The sequence below is a fragment of the Tachysurus vachellii genome, chromosome 13, assembly GCF_030014155.1.
Source record: "Tachysurus vachellii isolate PV-2020 chromosome 13, HZAU_Pvac_v1, whole genome shotgun sequence".
NCBI lineage: Eukaryota > Metazoa > Chordata > Actinopteri > Siluriformes > Bagridae > Tachysurus > Tachysurus vachellii.
This window is the reverse complement of record NC_083472.1, coordinates 5,599,269-5,627,263: the sequence shown is the minus strand read 5'-3', so window position 1 is coordinate 5,627,263 and position 27,995 is coordinate 5,599,269. Positions and strand designations below refer to the sequence as shown.

Below are 27,995 nucleotides of genomic sequence, written 5' to 3'. Positions count from 1 at the left end.
TTCCTAAAGTGCCCAATTATTATGTTCAAATAAATACAGAGTAACGCAAAACACCCATAAAGGCTGGTTGAGATTATTTTTATTTTGAACAGTCCAGCTGTGACTGGGTGCTTGAATATTATTCATTTTATTAAAACACAAATGTTTTTAAAAAAAAAAAAAAAAAAATATCACGGTACAAAATTACACCATAAATACAAAAAATATGTACAGTGAAAACTTGATGAACATTCAAAACACCGTGGAAACATTTTACAAGAGCATTTACAACAAATTCTCCTGTAAATTTGTAACCGTGTCATTAAACACAACCAGTACATAATAACGGAACGGCCGACAGAGCAGTGGAACCTGGTTTGTTAAATATCAGTCCTAGAAGACCACAGCACTGCAGGCTTTTGTAGTTTCCTGGTGTTCTTGCGTGAAGTTGTCCATCTGAAGTTTAGTTTGCGAATCCTGTTTTACACGGTTTGTGCAAAAATTCCACGATCACACAGTGCAAAGGTATAAAATACCCTTCAGTTGAGGTCACAAATCATAAATAAAGCACCAACGAGTATGATTTAGTGTGAAATATTGTGCAAGAAGTCTAACTCATGCATCATGCATGACCTCAGCATAGTAAACATATTGAACCTGGTAAAAACATAGCATTGCTGAAAAGTTGTGTGTATAGTTTAAAAAATAAAAATGAACTTAATTAAACTACAGTCTTGAGTACTGTGTCATCACAGTAGGAGAAAATATGCAGCTTAGTTTTACAGAATGCTGCTATTTACAAGTAAAATACATCACTTCTGCATACACAGGTTCATAAAATACCGACAAAAATAAAGATTAAAAAAACAAAACACTGGCTTTGGAGTACATGAGCTACACATTCTACTAATCACAATAAATAGAAATACATGACTGGAAAGTCAGGTAACTTATAAAAATGCTTTAAATCGATTTTCCTTTCAGTTCAGAAGAGCTGAGAAGGCACTTGCTTCAGAAAAACGCATCAAAAATATTGTGATGTCTCAGTGTTGCTGGAGTACCTAATGTCTGGGATCTGGTCTGTGAACGGCTGCATCGTCCACTGGTTGGACTCGACCTGTCCCATAGCTGCAGAATGTTCAGCGCCTGTAACACAAAGAGTCAAACACATCTATAATAATGATGTAACTATCACATGTATGTAGGTGAATATTAGTAGTATGTAGATATACATGCTAAGAAGAGATGTGAACTCCATGTGGTCTTTTGCATTAATACAACTTTTGTTAGACTGTATATTTATAATCACACCCTCCAGTGTCACCCATATGAGGATGGGTTCCCCTTTGAGTCTGGTTCCTTTCAAAGGTTTCTTCCTTTACTATCTAAGGGAGTTTTTCCTTGCCACTGCTGCCTGAGTCACCTCAGACTTGCTCATAGGGGATAAATACATACACATTGTGAACTAAATATATCTAATATTAATCTTGAATTTGGGGGGCACGGTGGCTTAGTGGTTAGCACGTTTGCCTCACACCTCCAGGGTTGGGGGTTCGATTCCCGCCTCCGCCTTGTGTGTGTGGAGTTTGCATGTTCTCCCCGTGACTCGGGGGTTTACTCCGGGTACTCCGGTCCCCCCCCAGTCCAAAGACATGCATGGTGGGTTGATTGGAAAAATCGCTTTGCATCTCTGGAAAAATTGTCCGTAGTGTGTGTGTGTGTGTGTGTGTGTGTGTGCCCTGCGATGGGTTGGCACTCCGTCCAGGGTGTATCCTGCCTTGATGCCCAATGACGCCCGAGATAGGCACAGGCTCCCCGTAACCCGAGGTAGTTCGGATAAGCGGTAGAAAATTAATGAATGAATGAATCTTGAATTTTGTATTCAATTAATCTTTATATTATTCTTTATATTAACCTCTTGTTCTATGTTTATGATCTGTAAAGCTGCTTTGAGACAATGTCAATTGTAAAAAGTGCTATACAAATAAACTTGAACACTGGTTGGTTGTTCATTTATAGATTCTACTGATCTTTTGATGTGTGCACACATAGTGAGGTAACAGAGTCAAACCGGCACAACATTTTTGTATAAATGAAACTCTGACATAGAGGCACATCACTACATTCACACGACAACGCAACTGCAAATAATATGTGACTATATGCAACTTCCGGCAATATTAGCGTCAGTAACAGTTAGTGACTGGATGATTATGAATTCTATACATAAATGTTATTTCTATACATAAACTGATTTGTCACCAAGTGAATTGCTAGTTACGGCAACCGGAAGTAGGACCGGCTAGTGACGACTTCATAGTTCATACTTCATAGTTAGTTTAGAATAAACTAATAAATCTAATATTATTCTGTTTGCAGGGGCGTTTTTGTTTTGGTGATTTCAAATGTCAACATTGGCTTTCAAACATCGTGCACCACGCCTTTAATACTGGTTTGAGTTTCTGACTTTCAGATTTAATCAGCTGTCAAATACATTGCTATAATTGTGATCTTTGATTGTCCTGCGTCCAGAATGAATCGAGGCTGTAAACGGCTGTTCCTCACCTGGTTCATTAGCATGAGAGAAGCTACACGTCTGCTGCGTCACACTAGTAGAGCCCTCCTCATAGCCGGGGTCATGCTGCTCTTCTTTGATAGCCATTTTTTTGGCATCCTCTGTAAAGGAGAAGATGAGAATATGCTTCACCAAGGTTATGTTCTACGGAGAACTCCTTTAAAACAGTTTCCAAGTTACCTTTGGCCATGACCACGTCGAACGTGTACTGTGTCTCCTGAATGTCCTGGCTCTGAATCACACCCTTCAGCTGGTCCCGGAGTTCCTTCAGCTTAATATAGAAATGAACTTTGTCCTGAGCTCGAGGGAACTGAGCACAGCGTGGACTGGATGATGGCATCAGGTAACAAACCTGTTTAAAATAAATCGATCAATCAAATATCAATAAGATATTTAATAGAAGCAAAGATACCAACAGCTAACGGCTGAACGCCGTACCGTTTCTGTCTCTGGAACTCTGTAGGGCTGCAGACCAAATTCCAGGTTTTTGGCTTTCACACCAAAAATCTCCTTACAGAATGTTTCATAAATACCTGAAATAAAATAATGAGCTTTTTTTTTTTAGATGTATTGTAATAAATAGAGTAATGTTTAAGAAAATAGTTTACAGTACAGCTGACATTACATTTCCCATTGAAGGCTGCGATTCGTGGCCTGTATTTCTGGAGCTTTTCCAGAAGTTGTTTGCCTCCTTCTCGAATCTCTTTGCTGAAAAAAACAAACAAACAAACAAACAAACAAAAAAAAACGAATAGTTTTCATTTTTTTACTGACATTAATTCTTATATGCTCTCTTTTACCACCCATAATGTAGATTGTTATAATTAGAATGTCCATAATCACTGCAAAGTGAAGACAAACTTACAACCACGAAGCTCGCTATTTTCCTATAAGCATGTCCTGAAGTGTTTAATTCCTTTTTAATACAATCACAGCAATATTCCAAGTCATTACCCTTTTATTCCTTCTCTCATGAAGTTAATAATAAAACAGAAAACACAGCTTGTGTTAATGAGAGTTATAAAGCACAAACACTGGAGAATCCTTCCCTGAATAAACATCTCCTTACAGCAAACATTTATGTTGCTCTTATTAAATCTATTATCTAAAAAATGATTCATATAATTGGTTATGTGTCTTGCCCAGCATACGAGTCCAGGGATTAAGCTGTTACTACAGAAATGATCACATATTAGTACAAGTGCATTAAAGAACAGCAAGACATACATTTCTCCAGAGCGATAAAAGAGACTGATAACATAGATTTGTTCCTACATGGTTTGGTTCTACATGTTACTGAATTAGAGAACTTATTTATTCCTACTTCTGAACATTGGTTTACTTTTTGGGGAAGAAACTGGCTACGTGTTGTATATTTAGTTGTCACTTGAGGTTATTTGTTGGTTTGTAGAAGTTGGTGAATACCACACTATTGTTATTTAAGCTGTGATAAATAAAAATATAGAAATAAAATGAGTGTACTTTCTTTTTCTCCATTGGCTGTAAATCTGGAAGACTGTTATTTGCCTTAAAGCTGGAAAAGTATCAACACGTTTTGGATAAATCAGAACTGAGAACAGACCAACAGCTGGGATTTGAGATTTCTGTCTTACTTTGAGAGGTCTTTGCTCCCAGGTGTAGTCCTCTCTACCATATTAGTAAAGCCGATGCCGTATTTTTCTGGAAGAGTCTGATCGTGCATGTAGTTCAGTTGCTCCTCCGTGAGCCCTGATAAGAACAGGCACTTCCCTACAGGGGAGACAGCACAAACTAGTTAATTAGAAATGTTACGTTTAAAACAAGACACAAATCTTTATAAGAACAAGAAAAATACCTACAAAAATGGTTTCCTGGATTTGGGTAATGTCGTCCTTTATAGGCTGACAACAACCCGGGGTTGATACCAATCTGCAGAATGAGTGTATATGGTGACATATAATGATCCAGAAGAAACAATACCCAATACACACTTATCTGTGCAGCACTACACAGTCCAGCACACACTCACTATCAAAATGTCCAGGTTGTAGGTGATGACGTCTGGCAGTTTTTTGGCCATGACCTCTTCTACAGACATGCCGTTAAACCTGTCCAGAGTTCGTTTGGCTTTTTTCACAATGACTTCAGCGTCGGTTTGGTCGTTTTTCCCCTGCTTGGGTGGTCGTCCACGCTTCTTCCCTTTCTCAGGTGTTAAAGGAAGAGCTATAAAGAAAATGTGAACGTAGAATGATTTTAATACTCCTAAAGAAAAGGGAATACTTTTGGTTCATCGTCTCAGATATTTTCCAGTGAAAAAGGCTGGACCTGAAGCTTTAGTCCTTACACCAAATGTTTGGTTGCGTCAGCAATTTACTAGTAATTCACTGATATGCGCCACACAATAAATTGCCTTAACAGTGGAACTAATGTAATAAAGTGTCCTAAGAGCTTGAAGTGCCGTCGTTGAAGTTGAAGTGCCGTCTAGCGTGCAGTTACAGCGATGAATAAGATGTGGTGCCCTTTTGTGGTCCTCTCTATGCAATGTTGTATATGCTTCACCAGAAATCAGCAAAACAAGATGCAATGCCCTGTAGGCTCTCATACATACAGAGAAACTACTTGTGATGCTCTAGATGCGGTAAACTCCCCTAAACGTTGGAAAAAAATATGGTCCCCATTTGGATCCCCAGAATTCAGGAAAACAAGATGCTGTGCCTTACAGGTTCCCCTACAGTACATAAGAGAATATGAGATGCAGTACCCTATTATTGGACTATCTATGTTGTGCTCACCAACCCTTTCTACATGTGAGATAATGAGACGCAATGTACTCTAGGCTCCGCCACATGCAGCTAAACAGGATGCGGTGCCCTATAAGCGCACTCACATGAAAGGTGCTCTTTTTATTTTATGGCTCTGCTCCTCAGAGTGTAAATCAGTGTGTATGACAGGGCTGTGAGACGGTCAGTACCTGGAGGCTGGACAGGCAGCTGATGAAGCTGACTGATCTGAGCTGGCTCTCTATGGTCTGATAGTTCATTCAGATCAGTATATTCTAGAACATCCTGCTGGTATTGAAAAGCGTTAACCATCTGGTGGTACTGAGGAACTGGTTCTGGCTGAAACTGCTGATGTGCTGCTTCGTACCTGGAATGAGCAAAAAAAATAAGAGATAAATGTGAAGAGAGGGAATTATTAATAAAGCTATCAATCAATCACACACACACACACACACACAGGGATGATTCATCATGATCAATGTGGTTTCACAAACAGTGTGAAGTGTGTAAGGGTGTGAAAACTCCATCTCGTCCATTTTAAAAGGCGGAACTGTGTGTAGTTCTGCAGTTATTCAAGAATGTAGTAATAAATCATACAATCGATCTAAATGTTCTCAATCTGTGTTTATACCAAAGCACTGTTGAATTCTCAAAACTAAGTTGTTGATTCATATTCGATAACAGCAGCACTGGCATTAGTGCCATATACAAAGCAAAGATTTTGAATATTTGATCGTTGCATCGTTCCCATAGTAACAACTTACACCAAACTCTCTATGTTAAGAGAATTTTTAAAATATGTGTTATAAGCGATATGTTTAGGTCTCCAGAGTCAGCACTTTTAAAGCAGTCAAAGGTTTTCTGACAAAATTGTTTCGTTTTTGTTTCATTAACAAAATAACAGTCAGGCTGATGAGGGAAAAGCGAGAGCCATGACTAGGATATTAAATGTAAGTATAAAATATAAATATATTTATAAATATAAGTATAAATTGATAAAAATGACAGGGTCATTCGTTTATAAATAAAAAACACGTATGTGAGTAGTATAAACAGGAAAAAGTCATATTGGGAGGTTTTGGGATGTTAATTGTGCTGTTATTGTTATTGGAGGCATGTGGTAGCCTAGTGGTTAAGGTGTTGGGCTACTAATCGGAAGGTTGTGAGTTTGATCCCAGGTCCACTGAGCTGCCACTGTTGGGCCCCTGAGCAAGGCCCTTAACCCTCAATTGCTCAGTTGTATTTAAAAAAAAATGAGATAACGTAAGCCGCTCTGGATATAAAGGCGTCTGCTAAATACTGGAAATGTCATTGTTAAAATAACCAACTTCAGGCTGGTAAAAGTAATTCACTAAAGCACTGCTGCATCAGGTACCTTAAACACTATCGGTAGGGATATGAAGACATCGTGTAACATATAAAACTGTTAACCAAAATCAAAACAAACCAAATGTCAATACAAAAAAAAGATGTTTGAACTAAAAAGTATTTTATTTCAAGGCATGTCTGAGGAACATGGATACTGAGTCTCATCGTCTGTAGTGAACTCTCATGTTGTTTTTACTCACTAGTGAACACAGCATTTAACTCTCGTGTTATTTTTTACTCACTAGTGAACACAGCATTTAATTCTCATCTTATTTTTTACTCACTAGTGAACACGGCATTTAATTCTCGTGTTATTTTTTACTCACTAGTGAACACAGCATTTAATTCTCATCTTATTTTTTACTCACTAGTGAACACAGCATTTAATTCTCATGTTAGTTTTACTCACTAGTGAACGCAGCATTTAATTCTCATGTTATTTTTTCCTCACTAGTGAACACAGCATTTAATTCTCATGTTATTTTTTACTCACTAGTGAACACAGCATTTAATTCTCGTCTCATTTTTTACTCACTAGTGAACACAGCATTTAATTCTCGTCTTATTTTTTACTCACTAGTGAACACAGCATTTAATTCTCATGTTATTTTTTACTCACTAGTAAACACAGCATTTAATTCTCATGTTTTTTACTCACTAGTGAAACAGCATTTAATTCTCATGTTATTTTTTACTCACTAGTGAACACAGCATTTAATTCTCATGTTATTTTTTACTCACTAGTAAACACAGCATTTAATTCTCATGTTTTTTCTACTCACTAGTGAACACAGCATTTAATTCTCGTCTTATTTTTTACTCACTAGTGAACACAGCATTTAATTCTCATGTTAGTTTTACTCACTAGTGAACGCAGCATTTAATTCTCATGTTATTTTTTCCTCACTAGTGAACACAGCATTTAATTCTCATGTTATTTTTTACTCACTAGTGAACATAGCATTTAATTCTCGTCTCATTTTTTGCACTAGTGAACACAGCATTTAATTCTCGTCTTATTTTTTACTCACTAGTGAACACAGCATTTAATTCTCATGTTATTTTTTACTCACTAGTGAACACAGCATTTAATTCTCGTGTTGTTTTTTTACTCACCAGTGCTGATATGAATCCATGTGCTGCATCTGAGACTCAAACTGCTTTTCCTCCATCTTTAACAGCTGGCTTTACTTTAATAGATTCATATTTATGTACATGTTACTGCCAAGTCTCCAGCTTTTCTGTGCCATGTTCAAGTGGCATTTCATAACAGACACGAAAAATAAAAAAAAGTCAGCACAGAATCCTAGGAAATGTTTTTATTCATGAAACACAAATAGATTTGGAGACTGAGATATAATGTCAGAAACAAAGCTTCCTAACCAGATAGAGATGTTTCACCTCCTAATAATCTATTATTTGTGCACCGGAAGTAGGAACGATGCTAACGCTATTAGCCACACAATCAAAACGACAAGCTTTATGTTTTATACAAACAGACTCGAGACAAAATCAAAAGGAAATCAAGACACACTTACCTTATAGATTAATTAACGAAAACCCCTTTTGATGATAATAAATATATATTTTTTAATATATATATATAGGAAGAAAATGTTCACTACATCAGTAACACTGCAACAAAAACACAAAGCCGGTGTGAACACATTTCAAAATAAAAGTCTTTAAAGCGCTAAATCGTGATATGACGCCTGGAAACTAGCTCATTTACCTGAACATTTATTCTACAAATATGTCATAACGTGCATGAATACTAAAAAAAAAAATATTAAATCATTAAAAAATATATGTAAATAATAATTTAAAAAAGGAAAACCAATAATATCTACAATTGTATTGAAGTATACATACTCCTTATTCGGTTTACTCTATATTTTATTCAAATATTTTATTCAGGGAAATGTGTTAACTTTCAATAAAAAAATTTTCTGTATCCGTTTGAGTATTTTTTTTTTGTTTGTATTAAAATTAAACGTATTAACATATTAACAACCCCCTGGTATCGCCTTACAATGGATTCGACCAATTTGTACGAATGAATTCATTGGCTTAAAGGAGGACGGTGTGCGATTTAGGACAAAAATGATTCACACGCAGCAGTACGTTTCTGAAAAACTTGATATATTGGTGATAGCTGTTACAGAATCTCGGAAAGTGTAAATCACGAATCACAGGACTGAGGATTAACACAACACTGTTTATCTTTAAGGTATAAACATGGTGAATGTGATAAAGATTCATCAAATAGAGAAAATCTAATGTTGAGATGCTGCGCCTTTATTCCAGACCGGTAGGTGGTGCAGTAACACGGGGTACAATGCGGATTTAATCCAAAGAAGAAGAAGACGTGTAGCAGACACCATGTTCAATTGCTGAAATTAATATAAATAAATTGTCAGAGGTTTGTGTAATATTTTGAATCTTGGTATATAAAGATAACATTATTAGTTTAATTAAACATGCTTATGTTAAATTATTTATTTATATTGATATTTTTTATAACTAACCTTAGCTGTTTCTTGTCAATGTCACCTTATACAATTTTTTTTTATCTCTCCATAATCAGAATACTAATAAACACACTTTGTTGTTCATGTAAATAGCTTACGTGATATAAATAAAGACCGTATAAAAAAAGGCAGAAGGCGCTCAACCGAATTAATGATGATTCAGTCATAAACGATTCGGTTCTTTGAATCAGTTTTTTAAGTGAATGTCGAGAATCGACTCGCTTATATGAGCCGGTTGATTGATTGATTCTTTTTCGTAGACATAGGCAATGCTGTTACTCTTGCTGTGTATTTATTTAACCAAAACGCTTCAATTGAAACATGAGTACAAACAATGTTTACTGTATCAGTGCCTTTGTGATCTAACAGTGATTTCATAAATATTAGTTATAACTGTTCATTATAGAAACATTTCAATGTTTATTCAATAATTTTATGTAGAGTTTAGAACATAAATATTATTGGAAATATTGTGAAGGTGGTTTGGTTGGGGAATAAATGGCAGTGGAACCGTGTGTGAGCTGAAAGAGTCGACTCTAATGATGTACAGGACCAAATGATCTGACACACTCGAAATTCCTAACAATACTACATGCAGATTTCATATAATCTAAAAACTATCATGATAGTTCACTGTGTAGCCTCAAAGAAGAGGAAAAGTGGATTATTGTATTCTTATTGTACATGTAGGCATTGATTTTTAAAAAATCTAAACTTTATAATACAGTAAAAACATAATTAATATTTCAGGGAATTATTCTTTTCTTATTATTGTCCAGTTACAGAAACCTCTGCTGGTACAAAGATGCCCGCCGGCGTGTCTTGGCCAAGATACACGAAAATGCTCGTAGCCAGTGTGTTGTCCATGTTTGCTGGTGCTGAAGTTGTCCATCGGTATTATCGCCCTGATTTGGTAAATATTAAGGATATTACTGTTACTTTTCTGTATATAAAGGACAATTTTTTTATTGATAAGTTGCTCTAAAAGCAGTTCTTCTTTTATAGAGCATTCCAGAGATTCCTCCGAGGCCTGGAGAACTGCAGACAGAGCTTCTTGGATTGAAGACACAACAGACAGCTTCTGAGAAACACTGATATTAGTTTCCACAAAGTGTGTAGATATGTATAAATTGAATATAACGACATAAACATGTTAGTGTCATGACCTTGTAATATTTTGTGAAAATCCATAATGGAAGAATAAAGTTATTTGTATTTTTATTTAATCAGTAAAACCTATTGTGTTGATTCCTGTTTTCACAGTTCCCAAAGACAATAAAGTAAATGTGAACAATTTAAGCTAAATGTGAGCATTTTTAAGCTGAGAGCTGGACCTCTCTGATCGACAAGGTGTTTCATCCCACAGAACTGTCATTCAGTCTGTTTGTCTGTTTTTTTTTGCACATTTCTGTCTGAGTTCTAGAGACTGCTGTGTATAAACACCCCAGGACATCAGCAGTTTCTGAAATACACCTCTGCATACTTACATCAGCTACCAACAACCAGTCCATGATTAGACTAATAGAGACGTGAATATTAACTGAAGCTCTTGTCCTGTAAAAAGTTGTTATGCCGTAGTTAATTCTAATGAGACATTTTTTTTTAAGGAGGACATTTATAGACATGGACTCATTTGGACAAAAAATATTAATATGCAACTTACAATGACTTTTATACTTTTTATGAAGACTTTTATAGTGAAATTCCTTTATGGACTTCCGTTGTGAGCTAGAGGGGTTTTTTTTTTAGGAGGAGAAAGATTTGTGGTGTAAATAAAGACACCTGGCAACCCGGGAGTCAGGTTAGCTTCACTCTCATGTAGCTTCAGTGAAACTGTACTCTGGTTACAGCGTGTCTTCAGTGGGACAAAGTAGAAACATGCCGGCCTTGTCTTTGCCCCTCTCTCGCCTGGGCAGGACCCGAGGCAGTTTTAAAAAGCTGTTTAAAGACTGCAAGACTTTCTATTCGGCATGTGGAACTCCGGCTTCCAGCTCCAGCGGGGTGACACGTCCCCCAGTACCGCCGGGCCACACACTGTCAGCGGCCGGCATGTGCACCAGCGCCCCGGGCGGACACACAACCGACTGGCTGTGGTCAGTTTACAATGAAACCAAACAACAAACTAAAGGTTAGACTATATGTTGTTTATTATAACAAACCCCGTGTTGTTTTTCATCACATTGTCTATTTCTACACTCTGATAAATACGAATTCTGATGATAGGGTTAGGAATAATGTTGTGGCTCTGATCCTATTATAGCCGAGAAGCTAAATGAAAGTATGGATCTCTGATTTAAAGGTGAGGTCAGTGACATTATAGATAGAATAGGCAGTTCTTCTTACCTGTCAGTCAATTCAATAAGCCCCGCCTCTTGCACCAGACTTTCTAACTTGGGGGTGCGGCCTTAGAGTATTTATACAGTATGTAAAGTAGTATATAGAAGCTGAAGCTAAAATGTCACGCGTGTTTTTATTTGCTAATTGTATACGGGGAGTGCACTGTAGGCTGATTGCCATCACTAAGTTGTGTTGAATGAGAGTGCGTGTGTGTGTGACTGAGTGTGTGTGTGAGAGTGTGTGTGAGTGAGAGTGTGTGTGTGTGAGTGAGAGTGTGTGTGTGTGAGTGAGAGTGTGTGTGAGTGAGAGTGTGTATGAGTGTGAGTGTGTGTGTGTGAGTGAGTGTGAGTGAGAGTGAGAGTGTGTGTGTGTGAGTGAGAGTGTGTGTGAGTGAGAGTGAGAGTGTGTGTGTGTGAGAGTGTGTGTGTGTGTGTGTGAGAGTGTGTGTGTGTGTGTGTGTGTGAGAGTGTGTGTGTGAGAGTGTGTGAGAGTGTGTGAGAGTGTGTGTGAGAGTGTGTGAGAGTGTGTGAGAGTGTGTGAGAGTGTGTGAGTGTGTGTGTGTGTGTGTGTGTGTGTAATGCTCTAATTTTGTGTCTCAGCTTTAATTTCATCCATCTCAAACAACTCCGTGAATCCGGACACAATTTTTGCCAATAACGAGATGAGCTTGCAGGACATTGAGATCTACGGCTTCGACTACGACTACACGCTGGCCTTTTACTCCAGCCATCTCCACACTCTGATCTTCGATGTAGCTCGGGATATACTAATCCAACAGCACAGGGTCAGTACGCAAATACATCCAAGTCTAAAATTAATATATATCTAATAAAAATCTAGACACAGTTTAGTTGTAGGATCGTTTTAAATATTAGTGCGAGTAAATCCATCAGAATATTGCAACTATTGTGTGATTAACTTTCCTGCGCTGTAATACTTTGATTTTTGAATGAATACTAAAATGATTTATTTTTTTTTTAATCTGAGATCTGAAGAGATGTGAATTTCTATTGTGGTGATGGAGTGCTTGGTCACTGTAGTGGTTATTTTAGCTGGACTCGATGATGGTTATTGTCCAGAGTAATATTTCACCCTATTTTCTATCTTCCATGTTTGCTCCAGTACCCAGAGGGATTGAAGAAGTATAATTACATCCCTAATTTCGTGATTCGGGGGCTGCATTATGACGTTCAGAAGGTGTGTAGCTGTTCACTGCATTTCCTGTTGGTGTGTATCGGAGTTTTGATCATGATCTCTGCTGTTTTCAGGCTTTGCTGATGAAGATAGATGCTTTTCATTACATCCAACTGGGAACAGTTTACAGGTATGCAGCATCCTAAAAAACTATGTAAGATTTGGACTGTCTTTATTATTTGAACACAGGGTTTATTATTTTATGTATGTTTTTTTTTTTTGGCATAGTGTTTTTTGTATTAATTCCATGCATGTGTGTGTCCTGTAGAGGTCTTCATCCTGTCCCAGACAGAGAAGTCATTGCTATGTACGAGGGCTGCCATGTGCCTCTGGAAAACATGAGTGACTTTTATGGCAAGGTTGGTTGACTTATGTATCCACCATTTTCCTACACTACGTGAACAAGCCATCAAACTCTGTCAGAGTTTATAAAGGACAGCACCAGCATATCTGTCCGTGCTGGGTATAAGAAGGAATAGGAAGACATTGACCAAGTTGAAAAGCTTAGAGGCTCACTAAAGTTCGCAGGCTTACCTTCATAGTAAGACATGTGAACGTGTCACATTGTACAGAATCAGCGTGCTCCTTCATAGAGACAGCAGGTTGCTTTCATAGCTATAATGCTGTGGGAGGTCTGTGCATGTAGCACTCCTCTTTACACCTAGTTGTAAAGAGGAGTGCTACATGCACAGACCTCCCACAGCATTATAGCTGAGACAGCAGGTTGCTTTCATAGCTATAATGCTGTGGGAGGTCTGTGCATGTAGCACTCCTCTTTACACCTAGTTGTAAATGCAGCCACGAACAGCACGCATTGTTCCTGAACTCCATCATGATATTTAAACATATTCCCACCTGAAGCAACAAACAGTCTTAGTTTTTAACACACAAATCACGACAAACATTCCCACGCCGTACTACCCTCAGAGCAACATGGTCAACACTGTGCTACTATTTACACTAAAAGTTATACCTATAATGCTTTTTACTCTAAAATGTGGATTAGAGCTCCTCCTTCTCACAGACTGTGTGCCAGTTTCTGATTTTGATCTGTTCTTTGAGATTCTGCTACAAAATCTCTGTTTGCTCAGATGCTGCTGGTCTGAAACCAAGACCTGATGATGTCTGGGGTTTGGCAATTGCGTCATTATGTTCCTATGACAACAACTTTTGCAGCTCAATACTGGCAATAGAATAATCACAAACCTTTTTTTTTTGTCCCAACTACTTTATGAATTCATGTCTAATAAAAATGTTTGGTTTCATTATCTTACAGCCTTAAGTACAGGTGTTCCTCAGGGGTTAATTCTTAGTCCAAACTTGTTCCCTTTGTGTACTTTAATTACTGAGATTATGCAAAGATATACTGATTCACCACCTCGGGAGCTGATTGAGACGCAACCCTGAGTTAATTAGGCTTGTGTGACGCTGCTTTCCAGAGTTTACAGCGACATCAAGTGGAATTTCCCAGACCGCCATGCACATTTACATACTATAACGTAACACTATAATGTGACGCTGCTATCTGTGATACTAACTACAATGTGACGTGAGACTCCTACTATGCCTTTTACAATGTCCTTGCATTCCAGGCCTCAGAAGTCTCCTCATCACATTATCTATGTCTGCTGGGACATTCACGTGACAGATCAGTTCTTAATCTTCAGGGTTGTTGATATTATCTTTTCTGGAAACTTACTATCATTTTAATGCGAGATCTCGATGCTTCACGCTTGTGTTTTTGTATTAGTTGGAAAGGAAATATCCTGACATGCTTGCTGACTGGTCTGGTCTAGTAGTGTTCATTGCATTTCTAAGACTCTCAGAAGTCTTGTATTTTTTTCCTCCAAATGAGTTTCCTTACACTTTGCCCTGTTGTTTACAGAGTTCCCATGGACACACTATGAAACAGTTCATGGACATCTTCTCGCTGCCGGAGATGACCCTGCTGTCATGCGTCAACGATTACTTCATGATGCACAACATTGACTATGAGCCTGTGCATCTCTACAAAGATGTCAAGGTCAGAGCAAAAGACATAAAAACTTAATATATATTACTTTATGCTAGGTGAGTAAAAATGCATTAATAGTTAAAATACAGGCAAAGATAATGGCTGGCCTAAAATTGTGCTGTTTGGATTCTGTTGGATGTTTTTAGTTAGCAGTAAAAGCAGTAATATACATTTTGATCAGTAAATCATTTAGAGGTTTTTAACAGTAAATACGCTTTGCACCTGAACGCATTACACCAGCCTATTGTTGATTACTTTCCAATAACAGCATCCCCCAAGTGTTTTATTCTTTCCTTATTGTTATTTAGCTTGTTAAAGGCATATTGTATTTCTAAAGGGCACAACAGGCACAGCTTCTGGAAACAGAATTTACTGGTCACGTCATAGTGTGACGACAGTATTCTTTTATTTGTCCATCATTATCTTTATCATCATCATCATCAGAATGGAGTTCTTTTTACACTAGTATATATAGTTTGGTGCAGAGAATGGAATTCAGACGCATTTGTATTTCCCATGAGCTTTCATTCTTCTGGTAATTCTGTTATTCTGGTAATTTTACCTAAAGTCTTTCAAAAATGGTTAAATCATTCACTTTACTGAGTATTGAACGACGAAGCTCCACCTTCTTGCTGTTTAAATCCCCATCCTTCATTTTCTCTACTCAGAAGCTACTCAGAATGATCTCAACACCATAATCTCTCTGACATTTAGTTGACGTAGAGGTCAGCACTTTGTACTTGCATAATTGAATTTTCTGGGATCCTGGGAAGGCTTTTTTTTTCTCTTGATGTAGGATAATTGTCTAGAAGTGTCACTTTTTCCAAAGTAAATGAATGAGAGTGCTCACAGGAGGGTGACTGGCATGGCTGGCGTGTCCACTTGGCTTTTTTTGAAGCTCAACACTGGGTCTTTGTTCTCAGCTTTGATATTTTGTGCCTGGTTCATTTTCTGTGTTTCCAGGAGGCCATAAGAGACGTCCACGTGAAGGGAATCATGTATCGTGCTGTGGAAGCAGACATAGGTAATTTTTTTTCCACACAAAGGCAGTTCTAATAAACTTCTGAAAAATGTTGTATAAATATAATAATGGCAGTATATTATTCACACTTTTTTTTTTTTTTGTAGAAAAGTATATCTGTTATGCCGAACAGACTCATGCTGTTTTAAAAAAGCTTTCAGCAAACGGAAAGAAAATGTTCCTAATCACCAACAGCCCCCTGGATTTTGTGTAAGCACACAGCCTTCACTCTTCAGTTAACATTATTCCAGCAAATATGCATAAACAAACAACAACCATATGCATATATGAATAAACAGTCAGAATATTTGCTGTGACCTACACTGCTTCATTGATCTTGTGATCGTTGAGGCCAGGTTTCTTAAAACACTTTGTTTTTGTGCTCATGTCTTCATTTAGAGACCGAGGAATGAACTTCATTGTTGGAAAAGACTGGCGGGACCTATTCGATGTCGTCATAGTGCAGGCCGACAAGCCTGGTTTCTTCAATGACCGTAGAAAGTGAGTTCCAGGAAATGCAGCCAATAAATCAAACGTAACTGCCAGTTTGTGAATTAGTCAAGTCAAGGTCAAACAGAACTTTGTCATTCAGCCAGGCAACAGGGTATGCAATGCAGAACCAAATTGCTTTACTCTAAAGCTCATATGTGCAGTTGTAAGCATACAACAATCAACAGCCACAACAGGTAATAAATAGACAGCACAATAGTCACCAAACTAAACAGTATCGTAATCAACGTATACACGAGAGTTCACAGTGAAAGTCGGATTATTGCACACACGATATCGCACTTATTTCACCTAGGATATTGCACAATAATATATGTAACTGTAAAGCATACACCAGGCAGCAAGAGTAAACATAAGACAAGTAAATATCATAAGTAAACAATATAACAAGTAAACATAAGAGTCAGCATAATATACAGTACAGAAAATCTATACGTATTCATGAGAACCTAAGAACAGTTAGTTCGCAAAGGTTGGCTTATTGCACAATAAATGTCAGGTCACATTACTTGGTTTAGTCTGTATGTGGCGTGTATGACCGATATTTAGACACAATAACAAGCACACTCTGGATTTTTCTTTTCAGACGCTCAAGAATAACAGTGACTGTGTTTGTGCGTTTGTCTTTAAAGGCCATTCAGGCGAGTTACTGATAAAGGAGTGTTGCTATGGGACAGAATTCACCACCTGGAGAAGGGGCAGATTTATAAACAGGTGCTGTATGCCCTTTGTGCTGAACCTAAAAATGGCAGCCAGCTCATGTACAGTATATTCTCTAAGAGCCACAACTGCCCTGTGTATTCAAAAGTTTGTTGAGACTCACTATCTGTGTTTGTTAGATTTGACGAGTTAGTTATGTGAATTTCTTTGTTTGTTTCCAGGGAAACCTGTATGAGTTCTTGAGACTCACTGGCTGGAGGGGCTCGAAGGTTTTATATTTCGGAGACCACATCTACAGTGACCTTGCTGTAAGCAACTCGTACATACTCACACATACAAACTGTACACACACTAGTATTAGGCATGAAGGGTGGGAAAATATTTCCGTCAAGTGCCTCAGTGTTTCTACGTTCGTATTATGTTTGAAAATTTGCAGGCAGCAGAAACAATATAGGTAAAATACAAATATACTGAACTGAATCTACTTCAGTTGTGCTGTATGTTGGATTTAAAATATGTGACTGTAAAGACAGCAAACCGGTTTTTAATTAAACATCTACTACATATTTACTATATATTGTAGATACTGCAACCATCGACACCATTAACCCTCCTGATATTGTATTCTGCAAAATCTTTAGCTTTAAAATGAAAAAACTTTAAAAACATTTTAGCTTTAAAATGATTTGTTTTTTAACTGTAAAAATACACGAATGCATAAAGATACGTAACTTGTTTTATTTAAAGTCAAACACACAAAAATCACTCGTATTGAAAATAAAGAATGATAATATAAATAAATATAAGAAATTATAAATTATAAACATAATATAATTCATATATTTACTCCAATATTCCATCAACTTTTTTTTGCTGGTGTCTAATAATAAATATGAAAGTATTATTAAACAGATAAATATCAAATATAGAATTTAAATATTAATAATAAACCTTTTAAGTTGTTATAAATATGTATATTATTTATGCTTTAATTATTCTATAAAATATAATGTATTGTTAACTTGTACATTTGTTTGTTTTTTTTAAATGGTGAATTTTCTGGTCAATTTTAATTTTATTATATTGCTGTACTTTTTTATTTATACTTCAAACATGTTTGTTTATTTATTTCTTTATTTCTACCACCATACTGCTACTGCTGGGCTCTTGAGCAAGGCCCTTATCTAAATAAAATAAGAAATCTAAGTGGCTCTGGATAAAGATGTCTGCAAAATTTCATAAATGTAGCCAAGAATAACCACAAGTTTTGTCATAAGTAAGTTTATTTTATTTTCTAAATACAGGAAAGGGGATTAAAAGTCTTGCTCAGTGTAATTACAAATGCTACAGCTAGATTAATGGCAGATTAGGAGAACTGAGTCACATATGCAGCGTATGCAGATCTGCCTGGACAAACAATACAGTACAGTGAGTTCCCATAACTGTACTCTAAATTTAGGAAAAAACTGAATGAGTGATGTGTTTGTTTCTGTTTTTAGGACCTGACCCTAAAGCATGGCTGGAGGACAGGGGCCATCATCCCTGAGCTGCGCAAGGAGATCAAGATCATGAACACAGAGGAATACGTACACACCATGTCATGGCTGCAGAGTCTCACCAACCTAGTGGAACAGATGCAGGTGGGACCTCATTGATTCATCAAGGAAATTATTATTAGTATAGTAATAAAGTAACCACAATGACACACATGCAATCTAAACCAGCAAATAAAATAAAATAATCCGTAAATATTATCGTCAAAATATTAAGACTGCATTGTGTCTGTTTGTAATAAGAATCTGTTGAAGAAAGTCTGAAATTTTTATTACCCTGTGTTTTGTAGGTGCATCGAGACGCTGCCTCACAATCAGTGATTCAGCAGTGGATCAGAGAAAGGGAGGACATGAGGTTATTATTTACTCTCACATATTATATATATTCCATTATTATTATTATTAATATAGAATGTATTATATTTATTAGAGATGAGCCGGATACTCGGCTGAAACGAGTATCCGGTACGGATAAAGCACTTCTACCGAGTACGAGTATTATACGAGTAATACGAGTCAATATCTGTGCTTGGATCGAATGAAAATCATCATTGGGTAGCTGATTGTGTCCCTATCCTCCCCTACAGTGATAGGCTAGTCACAGCGCCCCTCCCCTACAGTGATAGGCTAGTCACAGCGCCCCTCCCCTACAGTGATAGGCTAGTCACAGCGCCCCTCCCCTACACACATACAGATGTATTGTGTTGCTGTGTCTCGCTCTGCTCACTCGCAGTCACACACACAACAGCTCTCTGTCTCTCCCTCAGTCACTCGGGTTCGCGGGTCTTTTCCGTTAACGTTTAGGGTTTCTTCGGCTTTTTACTTCGGGTTGTAACGTTAATAATACGTACTTACTAACCAGTAGAGTTCTGGTAAACGTGGGTTCGTTCAGACGTGGTGCTTGCTTGATAGAATGCGACTCGCATTGCGTCTCTGCCGGTCGGAGGTTTTTTCTTTTTTAAACCTTCAGCTGTCTCTAACCAGTAACCAGACACTGAGTGTCTGACACGTTTTTGCTGTATTTCATAAAAACATAAAGGTAGTAAGCTAGTGTTATAAATATTACAAATTAATTATTACCGGTTAAAGCCCGCCCATTTCAAGACAAGCCCCGCCTACTCAGAGTACGGATACAGATAATTCATATGGTTAACAGATACGGATACAGATACAGTTAATGCTGTACTCGCTCATCCCTAATATTTATGTACTACATATAATATGCAGTATATAGACAGTATGTGTGTGTGTGTGTGTATGTATGCGCATATATATATATATATATATATATATATATAGAGTGTGTGTGTGTGTAGTTTTTTTTTTTTTTTTTATGTTTTCAGTGAATCAGATGAATTGACAGATCAATTGACTCACCGTTATGAGTCTTTTGGCTCCTAAGTGGCTCATTTTGTCTAATTATTGCTTTGATTTTTAGTGAAATAATTTTCCTAACATTTTCCACTGCCTTCTAATTTATTTAAACAAAAATAAACTTGCATTGTAGTTCATGAAAACAGTTTAGATAATTAAAATCAGCAAAGCACTGCGCACTACAGGAAACATCCCTGCATTAATGCTGCTGTGCCTGCTGTGTCTGTGCTTCGTTAAGAAGATTAATTTTCTAGTTTTCTTGATAACTGATCGCCTCCACATAATATACTACAAACTACAAATGGTACATTCATTTTCAACAAGCAGCAGTGTAGCGGATCTTCTCTGTCACGCTGCTCGTACCCACTAATGAAAATTTACCATTCTCAGGAATTCTCAAACAGATCAGATATTGATATTGATTTATTTTAAAGCATTTTGATTACTTTGAAATGATCTCAAGTCAAGTCAAGAAGCTTTTATTGTGATTTCAACCATATATAGCTGTTGCACTACACAGTGAAATGAGACAACGTTTCTCCAGGATCATGGTGTAACATAAAACAAAGACAGGGCTAAGTAAGTAGTCCTAGCCACATAAAGTGCAACTGTGAAACCTGGTGCAAAAAGTGCAGGACAAGACAGTGCAGGACAAGACAGTGCAGACAAAAGGTTACAAGACAATACACAAAATAAAAAAAAGACAATACACAAAAGACAGTAAACAAAAAACTGCGCCGACCGACCAGTGTCAATACTATATGTAAATACTGTAAGTTCAGACAATATTGCATGCAGTAATACTAGAATGAACACAGTTTCTTAGCAGCAGGTCCCTGAGATAGTGATAAGATTGAGATAAGATTGTGCAAAAACAGCAACAACTGAAATATTGTACAGTATGTGCAAAATGACTGAAATGTTAGACAGTGTGTGCAAAGAGCAAAAAAGTAAAAAAGTGTGCAAAACAGCATGTACTATAAACATTTTGTAACCAGTAAGCATGTAAACAGTTTGATGAATGTAAGCAACATGTAAACAAGTTGATAGATGTATATTAGAATTGTGTGTATTTGGTGTAGGTCTGTGCAGTCCATACAGATGATGTGCGTGTCATTGCTGTCGTTAAAGAAAGAGCTCATGTATGCAAGCCAGCTCACAATGACTCCTCAAAATCGTGAACAACACATCACTAATCGATTATTGATTGATTGATTTTTTTGTAATACTGCAAGTTGCTTCTATACCATTTGTTACATTTGAATAACTACACATAACTTCTTGACATGGCAGGTCTCAGGCAAAGAACATTTTCAACAGTCAGTTCGGCAGTCTGTTCCGCACGTATCACAACCCAACATATTTCTCTCGCCGCCTCTCGCGCTTTGCGGACATCTACATGGCCTCCCTCAGCTGCCTGCTCAACTATGACCTGCAGCACACGTTCTATCCGCGACGCACACCACTTCAACACGAGGCATCACTCTGGACGGAGCAGTCCAGCCCATGAGCCGTAACCAGTCCCCTCAAGAACCATCGCACTGGCTCGGACTCGTGTGTGGTATTATTCTAAAGCTTTATTTAATGTACAACAGCACTGCATAGGTTTAGCAGATTGACCAGCCAAGTGGTTATAGTAATGACTGGTACTGGTGAACTAGGGATGCAGACTGTCTAAATGAAGGTTTTTATGTTCTTCATTCGTTCAGTATATGTTTAGACACTAGGGCTAACACATCTGACATGCTACAGTATAGTGGCTCGTTGTCTCCCAGCTATAAATTGCTGTAGCGCTTTAGTATTTTAAGATGCCTATATCTTATTTTTATATTTACAGCATACTTCATTCTATGTGTTTTGACTGGCGACAAATATTTTTGGAGGAGTTCTCCTACTGTATTGTGGAAAACCTCAGAGTGTAGTGGACGTTTTTTAATATTTTTGCAATGAGGGAGTTTATTTACTTTATCTTCATCCTCCCTTGTGTGTTTGATATGCAACAATTCTGGCAAGTTATACATTTGTATGGAAAAATGTTTCAGATTTACAGACAAACTGTTGAAAGTCGATGAGGCATTGTATTGCATTTAATTAGCTTTTGTATCGTTTGCTGGTTTAGCAAAAAGCCTGAAGTTTTAGATATTTATTTAAATAAATACTAAACCTAGCAGCCATAACATTAAAACCACCTGCGTAATATTCCTAGTGTTGGTCCCCCAGTTCACCAATTTTTCTTAATTGGACCACTTTTGGAAATAATCACTGCAAACCAGGCATTCTGGCATTCCTTACAAGACCTGCAGATTTGGAGACACTCATACCAAGTCATCCTGCCATCACAAAAAAAAAAGTCCAGAATGGTAAGGTAAGGTAAACTTTTATTGTCCCCAGTAGGGAAATTTGTAGGGCCATCACCTCTGCTGCAATCATACAGAACATACATTAGACAGATACAATTCACAGGATATTGAATACATAAAATAGCAACTATGTCCTTCCCCTATTTAACAACTTCACCGACACTGGGATAAAAGAGTTTTTAAATCTATTTAATCTGCAGCGAGGAACCCTGAACCTCCTGCCAGAAGGCAACAACTCATACTCCATATTAAAAACATGGGAAAAATCACAGACAATCCTCTCAGCGTGTCTTACAGTGGCATGTTCGTACATAGTTTGCAATGGTGTCAGTTCTTTCACTCCTATAATTTTCCAAGCAGTATGTATCATTCGTGTCATCTTTGATCTCGATTGCACAGATAGATTCCCAAACCATACTGTGATACAGTACCTGATTGAACTCTCAATTACTGCCTGGTAAAAGATGACCATACATTTTTGGTCAACCCCATGGACTCTCAGACACTCAGTCACTCAGATCTTTACGCTCACCCATTTTTCCTGTTCCAACACATCTCAAGAACCGACTGTTCACTTGCTGCTTAATATAACCCACCTTTTGATATATAGATTTGCCACCGTAATGAGATTATCGATATTATTCACGTCACCTTTAAGTGGTTTTAATATTCTGGCTGATGTAACTAATGTAACTAAATTACTTGAACAGCTCATTGACTATGTGATGTACAGTAATTTGATATAGTATCTGGATCATAGCAGCTGTTGCTCAGTCGAGTGACCAATACTGTATATTGTCGGGTGTAACGTAATCAGCTTTCAATATTAGATTTCAATATATAAATAATTGTATTCATCTTTGCACTGAATTTTCATCCAGACATGACTTAAGTTGTTCCAGTTCATTTTTGTGTCTGCTTGAACAATTAGTTTTATTAGATGTATTTTTTTAATGAATGGAAAGGGGCTGAACTGAAACATCGCTGGGTGACTACAGTATTCTGTAGCTCTTCTAACTTTGTTCATAGTTTCGAAGCCACTTGTGATTTATTTATTAAACAGTTTCATGGTTTTTTATGTCTTTGTGCATTTTCTTTTATCCATTTACAGTTATATTTCATGTTGTGGAATGTCCAAAAACAGCTTGGTTCCTGTTATTAGTTGAGTGTTGTACTCGTTCTATCACCAAGCTCTAAAAAAAACCCACAAATCGCTCCAGTCTAAAGACTTGTAGATGCTTTACTTCTGTCTGTGATAAAGTGCAGATTATAAAACTCATTCCTATGAGCATGTGATCATTAGAACTGGACCATAGAGCAATGGAAGAAGGTGGCCTGGTCTGATGAATCACATTTTCTGACATAACATTTTCACATGAAACGGGTGAGTGTGTGTTGTTTATCTGGAGAAGAGATGGATGCACGATTGGAAGAAGGCAAGCCAGCAGAGGCAGTGTGATGCTCTGGGCAACGTTCTGCTGGGAAGTACACCCCTTCATGGCAACAGCATTCCCTGATGGCAGTGTCCTCTTTTAGCAGGATAATGCACTCTGCTGCACTGCAAACATTTTTCAGGAATTGTTTGAGGAACATGGAGGTCCCACTTCACAACTTACAGGATCCGCTGCTAACGTCTTGGTGTCGGATACCACAGCACACCTTTGGAGGTCTCGTTGAGTCTATGCCTCGACAGGTCAGAGCTGTTTTAGTGGGACAAGAGGGATGTACACAATATAATTTTGTGGGTGATTGTTGTATATAATTTTCCCCAGAACCTTTAGTGAATGTGATCTCATGAAAATCATGTAATGGTTTAAGCCAAATTATCCAAAATAAAAAAAAATAGGAATATCTACCTATCTATCTATTATTATCATTATCATTATCATTATCATTATACACAACCAATAGACAAAGGAAAAAATAATCTAATCAAATTCACCCCCTCTGTGTGTAATTGGCTGTTCTCCAGGATGGATTTAAATGTCTGTGCGTTAACAAACTGATTTTATAAAAACAACAATTCCCTAATGATTGTGCCCTGGCAGGGTGTTAATTGAAAAATGGCCGTATAACGTAAGCAGTGTGGTTGTCATGGAGTCTCAGGGCTAAAACCAAGTGGTTTGCACTTGCAGTTGCTCAAAAGACAGAAGACTCAACTGAAGATGCAACAATGCTGGGAGTTTTTCTCGTTTTCACTTCATGAATACGTCAAGGACTCGGATGGAATAAAAACTACACGCATAGCACCTACTATCAATTCTTTAAAAATTCAATAGGATAATAAGCAACAAGAGATTTAGAAGATTAATTGTTGAGGTATGTTCACTATTATCATGTAATATGCTTATAATAATATTTTAGGTTGTTAAAGTATTCACTGTTTAGTTAATCTTTTAGTTTGATCTGTATGCAATTTTATTGACACTTTTACACTGCAAAACACTAGCAGTGTAAGACTTTTCTCCCCTAGACCTTTTCCTTGAGATATATTTTAAAACTGATTAGGTTTCTACCCGTAGAAATACAAATAAATGTAGTTTGGAAATGATCAGTAATTTCTCTAATCCTTGGGAACAAGTGAATGAGAACACATGGCAAAATGACATCCATGTGTCCATCCTGGTTACCAACTGTACAGTGTTGCTTGTAACCTTTTTTGTGGGAATCCCAGCCAACCTTTTTGTCACGTATGCTGTATACCATCAGAAATCCCTCCAGACCTCCACCAATGCTCTCTTGGTTAATCTCGCAGTCATCGACCTGCTGCGATGTGCTACAGACTGTCCGTTACTCCTGGTTGTCGTCTTGAACGAAAACAACAAAAGAGACCTTGGGGATCTTTTCTGTGATGGCCAGGTGATGTCATTTTCCCTCAGCTGCTGTGTCCAGTTGTTCACTCTGGCAAGCATTAGCGCTGAAAGACACCAGGCCATTGCTAATCCATTTAAGACCGCTGAGCGGCGAAAACGGGTTAAGGTGTGGATCCCGCTCACCTGGGCCGTGGCCATTGTGGTGTCAGCTTTGTGCGTCATGTTTACAAAAGACTCCATTGTTTATGTGCGATGTAGAGCTTTGCATTGGGATATTTTAAAGACATATGGCTCCTTTGGACGTTATGTCTTGTTGCCTGTCTGGTCCCTGTGCTTGGCTCTTATAGTTGGCTTCTATTCCCACATATTTTTCCTGGTCAAAGCGCACAACAGAAAGATTTTTGACAAGGGCATTTCAGCCCCAACTTACAAAAAAGTTCCTGAAGTTGTAGAATCAAAGATTGCATTTGTGATGGAACCAGTGGCGCTGAAAGAAATTTATAATACTCAATTCATTCAAGAGAGAAATGAGCCGTCATATAGTACAAAGTCATGTAATGGAGATCCTAAAGACCAAAATCAGACTCTTTCTATGGACCCCAAAACCTCGGATGTCAAGAAAGAAGAGACTCTCAAATATCCCAACCAGCAAAGTGTAATACTTGTTTCTGAACTGCACCACGACACAAATGAACTGATAGATCTGGAAAACAATGGTGAGAATTCAGGTGATCTTCTTAAAGATGTTGAGAAACCAAAATCTGAGCAAGTTCCTCCAGCAGCAACCAACCAGCAAATTGTTTCTGAACCGCACAACCCTTCGACTGAACTGACAAATCCAAAGAATGGTGAGGATAACCCAGGTGATCCTCCAAAGGATGACAAGAACCCAAACTCACAGCAGGTTCCTCCAGGAGCAGATGATGCTCAGACTGTTTCAGCAGGCCAAACCATAGAGGTGATGGGAGAAGTGTGCATGATGCCATCCTTCACCAATAAAGAAAGGAGCAGCAAGAAGAAAGAGAGCAAGCTGGCCAAGCGCTCTGGTTACATCATTCTTACTTTCCTAGTCTTCTGGATGCCGTTGATTGGGACAGTGGTCCGGAACACATTTCTGAACAAAAACCAGATTTGGGAAGTAAGTCTGATAGCTTAATCTGTGTATGAGTAAAATGACCTATTTCCATGTAAATCTTATGACTTTTCTGTGTCTGTGTATGAATTAAATATAAGCAACTAACACAAATCCATGACTTCACCTGTATACGAGTTAAATATAAGCATCAGGTAAATCTGATGTGTAAATACGTTTAGAATTCAAATATACTGTATCTAAACTTAAATTTAAGTGTGATCTTATCATGTAAGAATTAATCTGTAGGTGTCAGAGTTAAATATAAGCAAACGTTTAGCTCACCTCTCCACAGCAAATTTGAGCCTTTACTCCTATATTTTTCTGATAGAATTTCTTGACACTTGTTTCTGTTTAATATTCCTATTTCATAGGCGATGCAGGAGTTTGAAGTTCTTGTGGTCTCCATTTCCTGCATGACATCCCTCACCAACCCGATCATTTATGCAGTGGTGAATCCTCAGTTCCGCACCGAATTCCACAGCCTGAAGGCGAGATGTAAAGCACTATGCACGAATTGAAATAAAAAAATTTTAAGACTTTTAACTCTTCATTGTTGACCAACTATGTCAAAACTGCCTGATTATCCAAACCAGAAATGTTTGTTAGTGTTTTTTGCAATATGTAAACCAGTTCACTCGCTGCAGTGGGAGAATGTGTGCAAATTTTATTTATAGATACTAAAACTTGCAGTGCAAGTATCTGAACATTTCTCAACTTTCTGCTGAGTTTATTGGTGTCATTGTATAAATTTACTCGTGTACTGTAATGTACAGTGACAATCTGGGAATTTCTTTTATTTAAAACTGGAAATAAAGTTTTTAGAAAGTTTTAGAATTTTTAAAACTTGGTCTCTATTTAAGTGTAAGCACTTTTTAAATCTTGACCATGCAAACTCCTATTACATGGATCATCAGGTTTCACACACACTTGTGAAGACAACAAATCACCTGAATAGTTAAAGAATCGAAAGAAATATAAATATTAAATTTAATATCACTGCAATATTAAATGACAAAACAGAACCTTTTTCAATACTTTGTCCCCTTTATACATTTTTCAAGTTTTTACAGTTTGCCAGTTTCGATTAAACACGTATTAAGGGTCACATTGTTCAAAATCATATAGCAGATCTGGAGCATTTTCCTAAAGTAAATACTATGAAGAAACATTTACATTTGGTCTAATTTTATTTTTACACACTTAATCATACTTGTATATAAAAATAATCTAAATTTTTATTTTATTAAAGAAAGTATAGGACCATGTTGTGGACCATGTAGTATAGGACCATGCTGTAAGTCAATAGAATTCATCCTCCTCTTTAATACATCCAGGTCAGTTGGTAGCTGACTAAGACTACCAGTATATGGCCTAATTATCATTATTCTTCACTTTGACACAGATACACCTACCTCCTGGAGGCTGATCTTGATCTGGTCAAATGTTGTAAAGGATTTTTTTCTTCACCAGGGAAGGGATTTGTCTTTCATCCACTACAGTTGTTTTCTATAGTCTTGTAGGCCTTTAGTGCTTTTGGTGCATTCTTTCTTTTTAAGAATGTACCACATAGTTGATGGGTTTGTTTTGATTTTTCAGCCCAGTTATTTCTCATTACAATGACAGTAACAGCTATTTGGCTTTCACAAGAGTTAACAACCACAGATTTCAAATACAACTGCAACAGTCTAGACCTTTAATCTGCTTACTTGCAATAAACCACACAACCCGGCATTGCGACAGCTGAGCAGCCAACTATCCAATTACATTGGGACCTTTTCTTAAAAATTCTGTATTTTATTTTATTTTTTTTAC

The 27,995-nt window shown here is 37.4% G+C and overlaps 4 protein-coding genes across 6 annotated transcripts; 3 read left to right on the top strand and 1 right to left on the bottom strand.

The window, feature by feature from the left end:
* Positions 1-61: 61 nt before the first annotated feature.
* tdg.2 (thymine DNA glycosylase, tandem duplicate 2) lies at positions 62-8,331 on the bottom strand. 2 transcript variants are annotated; one of them, XM_060885739.1, is made up of 11 exons: positions 8,220-8,331; positions 7,798-7,922; positions 5,505-5,680; positions 4,563-4,756; positions 4,393-4,462; positions 4,168-4,303; positions 3,180-3,262; positions 2,993-3,087; positions 2,735-2,906; positions 2,545-2,655; positions 62-1,125 (listed from the first exon to the last, which is right to left on the bottom strand). In XM_060885739.1, the coding sequence occupies exons 2-11, from the start codon at positions 7,851-7,853 to the stop codon at positions 1,004-1,006; spliced, it is 1,215 nt and encodes a 404-aa protein (XP_060741722.1). In that variant the 5' UTR covers positions 7,854-7,922; positions 8,220-8,331; the 3' UTR covers positions 62-1,003. The 2 variants fall into 2 exon arrangements, with proteins under 2 accessions (XP_060741722.1, XP_060741723.1); XM_060885740.1 differs by having other exon boundaries at positions 7,798-7,871; positions 8,220-8,259.
* Positions 8,332-8,892: 561 nt separating this feature from the next.
* LOC132856008 (ubiquinol-cytochrome-c reductase complex assembly factor 6) lies at positions 8,893-10,447 on the top strand. Of its 2 annotated transcripts, XM_060885350.1 has the most exons (4): positions 8,893-8,911; positions 8,989-9,103; positions 9,992-10,125; positions 10,218-10,447. In XM_060885350.1, exons 3-4 carry the CDS (start codon positions 10,018-10,020, stop codon positions 10,305-10,307), a joined length of 198 nt encoding a protein of 65 aa, XP_060741333.1. In that variant the 5' UTR covers positions 8,893-8,911; positions 8,989-9,103; positions 9,992-10,017; the 3' UTR covers positions 10,308-10,447. The 2 variants fall into 2 exon arrangements, with proteins under 2 accessions (XP_060741333.1, XP_060741332.1); XM_060885349.1 differs by lacking the exon at positions 8,893-8,911 and having other exon boundaries at positions 8,970-9,103.
* A 508-nt stretch (positions 10,448-10,955) lies between these two features.
* Positions 10,956-23,308, top strand: nt5dc3 (5'-nucleotidase domain containing 3). The gene is made up of 14 exons (XM_060885667.1): positions 10,956-11,340; positions 12,149-12,333; positions 12,672-12,746; positions 12,818-12,873; positions 13,012-13,102; positions 14,629-14,766; positions 15,721-15,781; positions 15,886-15,988; positions 16,178-16,279; positions 16,921-17,002; positions 17,170-17,256; positions 18,448-18,588; positions 18,792-18,856; positions 21,169-23,308. Exons 1-14 carry the CDS (start codon positions 11,091-11,093, stop codon positions 21,383-21,385), a joined length of 1,653 nt encoding a protein of 550 aa, XP_060741650.1. The 5' UTR covers positions 10,956-11,090; the 3' UTR covers positions 21,386-23,308.
* A 1,474-nt stretch (positions 23,309-24,782) lies between these two features.
* parietopsin lies at positions 24,783-26,759 on the top strand. The gene is made up of 2 exons (XM_060885805.1): positions 24,783-26,186; positions 26,555-26,759. The coding sequence occupies exons 1-2, from the start codon at positions 24,783-24,785 to the stop codon at positions 26,699-26,701; spliced, it is 1,551 nt and encodes a 516-aa protein (XP_060741788.1). The 3' UTR covers positions 26,702-26,759.
* Positions 26,760-27,995: the final 1,236 nt, after the last annotated feature.

Excerpts from the sequence above, each read along its gene's own strand:
- nt5dc3 (XM_060885667.1), top strand. The coding sequence starts at position 11,091 with ATGCCGGCCTTGTCTTTGCCCCTCTCTCGCCTGGGCAGGACCCGAGGC. Across the intron at positions 12,747-12,817 it reads TGCATTATGACGTTCAGAAG|GCTTTGCTGATGAAGATAGA; the intron begins GTGTGTAGCTGT and ends TGCTGTTTTCAG. Across the intron at positions 14,767-15,720 it reads ATCTCTACAAAGATGTCAAG|GAGGCCATAAGAGACGTCCA; the intron begins GTCAGAGCAAAA and ends CTGTGTTTCCAG.
- parietopsin (XM_060885805.1), top strand. The coding sequence starts at position 24,783 with ATGATCAGTAATTTCTCTAATCCTTGGGAACAAGTGAATGAGAACACA. Across the intron at positions 26,187-26,554 it reads ACAAAAACCAGATTTGGGAA|GCGATGCAGGAGTTTGAAGT; the intron begins GTAAGTCTGATA and ends CCTATTTCATAG.
- LOC132856008 (XM_060885350.1), top strand. The coding sequence starts at position 10,018 with ATGCCCGCCGGCGTGTCTTGGCCAAGATACACGAAAATGCTCGTAGCC. Across the intron at positions 10,126-10,217 it reads GGTATTATCGCCCTGATTTG|AGCATTCCAGAGATTCCTCC; the intron begins GTAAATATTAAG and ends CTTCTTTTATAG.
- tdg.2 (XM_060885739.1), bottom strand. The coding sequence starts at position 7,853 with ATGGAGGAAAAGCAGTTTGAGTCTCAGATGCAGCACATGGATTCATAT. Across the intron at positions 2,656-2,734 it reads CGACGTGGTCATGGCCAAAG|AGGATGCCAAAAAAATGGCT; the intron begins GTAACTTGGAAA and ends TCTCCTTTACAG. Across the intron at positions 1,126-2,544 it reads CTCTCATGCTAATGAACCAG|GCGCTGAACATTCTGCAGCT; the intron begins GTGAGGAACAGC and ends TTTGTGTTACAG.